Source organism: Cebus imitator, unplaced genomic scaffold (assembly GCF_001604975.1).
Source record: "Cebus imitator isolate Cc_AM_T3 unplaced genomic scaffold, Cebus_imitator-1.0 Scaffold59, whole genome shotgun sequence".
Classification (NCBI taxonomy): Eukaryota; Metazoa; Chordata; class Mammalia; order Primates; family Cebidae; genus Cebus; species Cebus imitator.
This window is the reverse complement of record NW_016107374.1, coordinates 512,083-520,711: the sequence shown is the minus strand read 5'-3', so window position 1 is coordinate 520,711 and position 8,629 is coordinate 512,083. Positions and strand designations below refer to the sequence as shown.

The following is an 8,629-nucleotide window of genomic DNA, read 5'->3' as shown; positions in this document are numbered from 1 at the left end:
TAAGTCTTTGAGCATCTATGCTCCAGCCCTGGGGTTGGGTCCTGGGGAGACAGCTTCTCCTTGAACTTAAGGTAGGTGGGGCACGGCACCTCACGCCTGTAATCTCAACACTTTGGGAGGCCAAGGCAGATGGATCCCCTGAGGTCAGGAGTTTGAGACCAGCCTGGCCAACATGGTGAGACCCCATCTCTACTAAATATACAAAAATTCGCCAGGCGTGGTGGTATGCATCTGTAGTCCCAGCTACTCAGGAGGTTGAGGCAGGAGAATCACTTGAACCTGGGAGGCAGCTGTTGCAGTGAGCCAAGATCGCACCACTGCAGTCCAGCCTGGGTGATAGGGCAAGACTCTGTCTCAAGGAGGAAAACAGTTAAAAAGTAGGTGGGGCATCTAGTCAAGAAAATGGGTAATTATAGTAGAATTTCCAGTGAAGTGCCTTCTCTACCCAGGAGCTAGGGACACATCCTAAGGAGCCTCCCTCCCGTCTCCTGGTCCGAGCAAGACGTGACTTGGCTGTGTAATTGGGAACCCTGGTTCCTCCTCCAGGAAGCCTTCTACCCCCCCAACTCCCGCTGCAGGCTGGTGAGGGTGCTGCCTCTGTGCCCCTCAGCCCTTGGCACCTGCCCTTGCTATTGCACCCCTGCCATGACCTCCCCAGGTCAGAGACAGCATCTATCCTCAGCATCACCCGGCAAATGGCCTGCACCGAAGAGCTGTCAATGAAAGTTGGTGAATGAATGCATAAATAAATGTAGCTGAACTCTGTATAAGGCTTTCTTGCATTACTGTGAAGAAATACCTGAGGCTAGGTAATGTATGAAGAGGTTTAATTGGCTCACAGTTCCTCGGGCTTTTCAGGAAGCATGGTGCAGGCATCTGCTTCTGGTGCAACCTCAGGAAGCTTAAGATAGAAGGTGACGGGGAGCCAGCGTATCACAGTGAGAGCAGGAGTGAGAGGGAAGGGGAGGCCTCAGTCTCTTGAATAACCGGATCTTATCTGAAGTAAGCAAGAACTCAGTCGTCACCAAGGGGATGGTACTAAACCATGAGGGATCTGCCCTCCTGATCCAATCACTTGCCACCAGGCCCCACTTCCAACACTGGGATCGCATTTCAAGAGATTTGGAGGGGACAAACATCCAAACTATGGCAAATCCTGCTGGGGGAAGGCAGAAATGAATTTGCTGTAGATAGGCCACACCTACTATGTGCTGACATGATACCGGGAGAGGAGTATCAGAAGTGGACGTTGGGGATCCCCCTGCCAGTCTCCCAGCAGACATCCCCAGGACAAGCCGAGGGGGAACGCAATGAGCAGGCCAAACTCTTTCCAAGCTGTTTGATCAAACTCGCCTACCCCAGCACGCACAGCCCCTGCCTGCTGCCCTGTGCTGGGCTGGGTGAAGCTGGGGAGACTGCTGAGTGAGGGCTGGGCTGGGATGGCCTGCCCTTTATGAGCCCACGGTCTTCTGGTGAAGGAGCACAGCAACATGGAGTGATTGGTGTGGATAATGGAAAACCAGGGACACCCGGAAGTGGCTCCAGCCAGCCTGGAAGGCCTCTGCCCTGGGGCCCGGGTGGCTGCTTCCTAGGCAGCTCTCCACCGAACCTGCCCGAAAGAAACAGCTTATCTTCCTCCCTGAAAATGGTGCTCTCCGGAGTTCTATCCTTTCCAGGGCGCGTCATCCCAGGCTCCTCTTCCTGCACTTTCCTCCATCCATCAGTCCTGGATAATCAAAGCTCCCGCTTAGTGACATTCTACCCTGGGTGGAGCCCCTCATTTGATCCTCAAGCCCCCGAGTTGGGTATTACACCTGGCTGGCAGGCAAATCGAGGTCAGTCTCAAGTTGCCGCCCACTGACCCGTCTGCCAGTCCTGTCCTTGCGTCTCTATGGCTCAGGACAGAGATTTCCTGTCTGCGTCCCACCCCTCCCCAGCATATGCACCCCCCAAGGCAGGCTCCATCACCGGGCCCCAGTCCCTGGCATCTCTCTTCCAGCGCAGCCCCCCAGCTGGCCTGTAAAGCCCAGGACAGATTCTCGCCCCGCCCTCGGCCGTCCTCAGGCCTTGGCGGTTGGGGAAGCCCGTGAAGGGCAACGGTTCTCCTCCGACCGCACAGGCTGTGCAGCTCCGGCCGTGAGTCTCCTTCTGGTCCGAGTCACCCGGCGCAACCGTGCGCGCCTCGGGGCAGGGACCGCACCTTTTCACTACTGTGCTAGTAAAAGCTGGCGCACGCGGCTTCGCAGAAGGTGGGTGGGCCTACTTGGTTTAGCCTTCCCACCGACACCCTTAAGTGGCAGTTTTCACTTTCTCCCTACACACAAAGAGCTGCGGTACGTGGGTCCGGCTGATGCGGACTGCGAACAGACACTAGGCGGCCAGGGCCGACGCACTTCCGGGTGGGAGCGCCCCCGCGGTGTGCGGAGCCAATCGCTGCGTTGAAGCAGTTCGCGTGCGCGCGCGTGGGGCGGGGCGGGGGGGGGGGCTTCTTCCTCGGCGTCTCGACTACAATCCCCAGGATGCACCGGGCCTACCGCGTCACGGAGCCCTTTTCAAACCCGCCAATCGGCAGCCCGCGTCGTCCGGCGCCGCGTTTAAATCCGTACCGGAGGCGCGTCCTGCGTTGTCGCGGCTCTAGGTAAGGGGGTCAGGGGCGGGGGTGAAGCGTGCTGGGTGGGCCAGGTGCGGCGCGGTGCAGACGTTCTCGGGACGCGGGCTTGGACTCGAACCGGGGTCACCGGGGCCCCTCGCGCCACGGTCTGGGATGCAGGGAGGTCCAGGGCTGCCCCCCGCGCAACCAGAGCCCCCAACACTCTGGCCCAGGAGCCGAGAATTCCGTTATCTGGTCCGATAGCGCTCGGGCTGACCCCCGGCCTGGCGGCACTCGGCCCCTGGCGTCCCCTGGGATGCGATCATTTCACAGCGACCCCGCGCCGCCTCTCCCGGACCTGGCCGCGACCTTCAGTTCTCTCTGCCCCTGTGAGCCGAAGGCTGAAGGAACCAGGAGCCCTGGGCCCTGACACGCACTCACCTTCTGGTCCCCTTTCATCCAGCAGTGACTTCTGACAGCTCTCTCCATGGAAGGAGGCGGCGGCCGCGATGAGCCTTCAACCTGCCGGGCAGGGGACGCGAACATGGATGACCCTAAGAAGGAAGGCAAGTCCTTGCTGCTGCGGCGCTGTTGTTGTTTAAGACGTTCAGTAGAGATGGAGGTTGATTTAATGTTGCCTTGAGAAATTATTTCTTTCTCAAGTGCTCGTCTTGTATTCTGCATCTGTGAAACACATGACATCTGTCTGTATTTTCTGGTTTTCTTTCACCTCCTCCCAATTTTAAGTTTCATCACAGCCAGGATTCTCATCAGTTTTATTTAGCACAGTGCCCCCGTGCCCTGAACAGTACCTGACACTTTGTGGGTGCTCAAACGTTTGTTGAATTGAATTCGATGTTTCCTTTTTTGTTTGTCCCTGGTTTCTGTTTGCTAAGAATTTTTTTAGGATCTTTGAGACCTTGTTAATGAGTGAGTCTGGTCCAAAACTTTCCTTTCTTCTTGTGTCCTTGTCTGGCTTGGGTATCAAGGTGAGGGTACAGCTTCACAAAATGAGTTACAGGCCACACACCCTCTTTTTCTCTCAAAGCGTGTTTTTTGGTTTGTTTTTGTTTTTTCAGATGGCATTTCGATGTTTTTGCCTAAGCCGGAGTGCAATGGCTCCATCTCAGCTCACCACAACCTCCGCCTCCCTGGGTCAAGCGATTCTCCTGCCTCAGCCTCCCGAGTAGCTGGGATTATAGGCATGCACAACCATGCCTGATTAATTTTGTATTTTTAATAGAGACAGGGTTTCTCCATGTTGGTCGGGCTGGTCTCAAACTCCTGACCTCAGGTTACCTGCCCACCTCTGCCTCCCAAAGTGCTGGGATTACAGCATGAGCCACCACGCCCTGCTGTTTTTGTTTTTTTGTTTTTTTGTTTTGTTTTTTTGATGGAATCCGGCTCTGTCACCCAGGCCGGAGGGCAGTAGTGAGATCTCAGCACTGCAATCTCTGCCTCCTAAGCTGAAGGGATTCTCCTACCTCAGCCTCCTGAGTAGCTGGGATTACAGGTGCCCACCACCACACCCAGCTAATTTTTGTATTTTTAACAGAGATAGGGTTTTGCCATGTTGCCCAGGCTGGTCTCGAACTCCTGAGCTCAGGCAATCCACCCTCCTTGGCCTCCAAAAGTGCTAGGATTATAGGTGTGAGTCATGTCACCTGGCCTCAAAGCATTTTCATATCCTTTTATCCTTTGATTCTCACACTATCCAAGGATTCTTTTTTTTTTTTTTTTGAGGCGAGTCTCAGCATGTCCCCCAGGTTGGATTGCAGTGGTGTAACCTTGGCTCACTGCAACATCTGCCTCCCAGGTTCAAAGGATTTTCCTGCCTCAGCCTCCTGAGTAGCTGGGATTACAGACACCCACCACCATGCCCAGCTAATTTTCTTTCTCTTTCTTTCTTTCTTTTTTTTTTTTTTTTTTTTTTTTTTTTTTTTTTTTTTTTTTTTTTTTTTTTTTTTTTTTTTTTTGAGGTGGAGTCTTCCTCTGTCACCCAGGGCTGGAGTGTAGTGGCGCGATCTTGGCTCACTGCAATCTCCACCTCCCAGGTTCACGCGATTCTCCTGCCTCAGCCTCTGAGTAGCTGGGACTACAGGCATGCGCCACCATGCCCAGCCATTTTTTTTGTATTTTTAGTGTAGACAGGGTTTCACCAAGTCGGTTGGCCAAGATGGTCTCGATCTCTTGACCTCGAGATCCACCCACCTCGGCCTCCCAAAGTGCTGGGATTACAGACATGAGCCACTGCACCAGGCCTCATTTTTATATTTTTAGCAGCGATGAGGTTTTACTATGTTGGCCAGGCTGTCTCAAACTCTTGACCTCAGGTGATCCACCCGCCTCAGCCTCCCAAAGTGCTGGGATGACTCCGCGCCGGGCCCCAAGCATCCTCAATGCCTCTATTTTGCAGGAACTGTCCTGGAGACTTTGCAAATCACTGTTGCATCTTCTTCATCTAGAAAGGCGCTTGCCTCTGCACCCCTGTCCTCCTTCCTGTAGTGTTCTCCCTTTCCAATAAGTCCCTTCCACGTGCATGCTGCACCCGCTGCTCCTTCTTGAGGCCTTCCCCACTTCCGTCGCCCTGGCTTCCTCTCCCACTTCTCCCCTGTCCACTGGATCGTGCCCCTCCACACACGGATATGTTCCCTTGTCTCACTTGTCGCCACGTCTCCTCCGTTGCCTCCACTGCTGTGTTTCTCCTTCCAAGCCAAACTTCGAGAGCTTTCTCACTTGTTCTGTCATTTTTTCCACCCGTCAACCCCTCCCGTTCCAGCTTCCATCCTCACCACTCCATTCAAGCTGCTTTCATCAGCACATTGCCCAGTCTCTTGTCACTCTTCTATTCTTGCTTAATCAGAGTGTTGTTTTTCAGTAACATTCATCCTCTGGACGCTTCCCTTGCTCAGACTCCAGGCCCTCTTGGTTTTCCTCCTGCATCTGGCTGGTGTATGGCATCTCTGTGCAGGCTCCTGCTCTAGCGTCTTCTGAGGCTGATTTCACCAAGACCTGCTCTGGGACCTCTGTGCTTTTGCCCTCAGGGCAGTCAGCATTCCCAGGACTGTACAATGCACGCTCTCTGCTGCACCCATGTTTTATCCTCTGAGCTTGTATATTTACCTGCCTCTGTGGCGTCTTCACACGCATGTCTCATCTCAAAGTCAGCATACCCACTCTGCATTTGCACACCTGTTCTTAACCTGTTCTTTTGTCTTTCCCATCTCCTGTTTTATTTCTCCATGTCACCCAACTGTCCAAGCTGAGAACCTCCTGCATTCGTGCAATCACCAGCTACTGTCATCTCCACCTTCAGAATATATCCTGCTCTGTCTGCAGACTCTCTGTCTCCATCCACATGCTCCTCTCTGGGTCTCAGCCACGCTGTTTCAACGTGCACTTGTGTATGATTCACTTTGGCTAATATATATATTTGTAATGTCAGTGGATATTACCTGCTTCTTTTTGGATACACCCTCTACACAGTAATGTCACCTTTTAAAAACACAAGATTAGATTATAAAGCTCCTCTCTTAAAGCTCTGTCACAGTTTCCTATCCCACTTTGGAGAAAATGAAAGCTCCTTGCTGTGGCTTGCAAACCTCTGTGGTCTGGCCCAACTTTGTATTTTTACCTCTTCCAGCCACTCTGACTTCTGACGGGTTCCTCACACACATGCTTTGGTATTTTCTCAGAGATGTTCCCACCTCCACATAGCTCTCACCGCACTGCCTCTGGGGCACCCTCCAGGGCATGCTGCATGTACCCCAAGTCTGCCTGGCACCTAGTGGAGGATATGGTCTGTGGCAGGTGCTCACGTGTTTGCAGGATGAGCAAGTCAGCCAGCCCCCGGCCTCTCGGAGCCAGTCACAGAGCCTGGAGCAGAAGACTGCTTCCCTGAGTTCTGATCCTGGATTCTTTTCCCACACAAGACAGTTGGAAGTTTCTGAAATTGACTTCCTAATTCAGAGGTGTAAAAAGTGAAGCGTCTCCCTCTCATCTATATCTCTTAGTCACCTAGTTGACCCCTCCAAGGGCCATTGATGTCATCAGTCTCTTGGGTGTCCTTCCAGGCATAATTTGTACAAGTACAAGCCAACACACACAGAGTACTGCTTCCCTCTTCCATATAGCTTGGAGATCCCTGTCCTGCATCTTGTTTCTCATGCTTAATTTATCCTGATGAGTATTGTGCATCAGCACTTGATGAGCATTACTATTTTTTGGACGTGTATAGGGTTCCGGCATGGGGATGTTGCTGTAATTCATTTCATCTGCTGTGCGTGAGCATTTAGTTTGTGCCTAGTGTCTTGCTGCAGTAAATGACTGTAGACACAACAGAACTGCACAACGCATCGCTTTACACACCTGTGAGTGTCTGTAGGATACACTCGCAGAAGTAGCCTTGCTGGGTCGAAGACAGTGCGTTTCTTAATTTGCAAGGTACTGCCAGGCCCTCTAGAGAGCGGTGATCATTGACACCTTCGCAGCAGTGTAGGAATTGCCTCTTTCCCCAGAACTTTGTCTGTTGTTCATAAATCTTTGAGTTTGGCCAGTCATATCGGTGGAAAGTGGAATCTCAGAGTAAGTTTATTTTTAATTATTCTTATTTATTTACTTATTGTGAGACGGTTTTGCTCGTCACCCAGGCTGGAGTGCGGTGGTGTGATCTTGGCTCACCTCCACCTCCCAGGTTCATGCAATTCTCCTGCCTGACTCCCAAGTAGCTGGGATTACAGGCGCCTGCCACCACGCCTGGCTAATTTTTTGTTTTTTTAGTAAAGATGAGGTTTCACCATGTTGGTCAGGCTGGTCTTAAACTCCTGACCTCAGGTGATCCACCCACCTTGACCTCCCAAAGTGCTGGAATTACAGGCACAAGCCACCACACCCAGCCTCATGATTCTTATTTTTTAGTGAGGCTGAACTTCTTGCCTCACTAAAAAATTTAAGAATGTTTTCTTTTATTTTCTGTAAACTTTATCTGTTCTTATCCTTTTTCTATCTGTGCTAGATTGTTAGGGTGTTTTTTAGTATGTTGTAGATATACTTCATAAATTAGCCCTTTAGGAAATGAGTTGCAAATATTCTTTTCCCCATTTCTTATTTAACTTATTGTGATTTTGTTCCACACAGCGCTGTTAAAAATTTTAATGTTTGAAGATCAATCTTTTATTTTTTATTTATTTATTTTTTTTCTGAGACTAGTTCTCGCTCTGTTGCCCAGGCCTGAGTGCAGTGACGAGATTGTGGCTCACTGCAGCCTCAACCTCCCAGGCTCATGGGATCCTCCCTCCTAAACCTCCTTAGTAGCTGAGACTACCACACCCAACTAATTTTTGTATTTTTTGTAGAGACGAAGTCTCTCTATGTTGCCTAGGCTGGTCTCAAACACCTGGGCTCAAGCGATCCACCCACCTCGGCCCCCCCAAGTGCTGGGATTACAGATGTGAGCGACTGCGCCCAGCCGATCAATCGTTGGTAGCTTCCAGTTTAGTGTCATACTTAGAACTCCACACTCCCAAGTTCTCAAACTTTCCTCATAGCTGCTTCTTCTTTGTTTAGGGTTTCGTTTTTTTAATTAAGCCCTTGATTTATTTGGAATTTGGCCTGGTGAATGAGGCATGGAACAAAGTTAATTGTTTTTTTTCCAGATGATTATGTAGTTTATTTCAACACCATTTTTTTACTTTTTCTCTTTATTCGATACGTTACTTTTATGATATACCAAGTCTTCTTTATATGCATTTTGCGTACTTCTTGTTAGATTTGTTTATCGTTATTTTGCATCTTGCGTTGCTGCTAGAAACGAAATCTTTTCTTCCATGATATCTCCTCTCTGTTCTTTGTAGATATGAAAGCTGTTGACTGCTCTGTAATGATTTTGTCCTTAGCCATGTTCTTTTATCCTTTTACAACTTAACAGTTTTCAGTTGCTTTTCTTGATTTGTTTCTTGTGTCTATAATCATGGCATCTGTGCACTGTGATAATTTTACCTTCACGTTCCTTCCTTTGTCTGATTCTGTTGGTTAGTGTGT

At 50.5% G+C, this 8,629-nt stretch overlaps 1 protein-coding gene across 1 annotated transcript in view; it reads left to right on the top strand.

Annotated features, from left to right (window-relative positions):
• Positions 1-2,430: 2,430 nt before the first annotated feature.
• The window catches only part of GTSE1 (G2 and S-phase expressed 1), a 33,323-nt gene continuing 27,124 nt past the window's right edge, over positions 2,431-8,629 (top strand). The window contains exons 1-2 of the mRNA XM_017529452.2: positions 2,431-2,638; positions 3,057-3,156. Coding sequence (XP_017384941.1) covers positions 3,078-3,156 — 79 coding nt within the window. The 5' untranslated portion in view covers positions 2,431-2,638; positions 3,057-3,077. The remainder of the gene's footprint in view (positions 2,639-3,056; positions 3,157-8,629) is intronic.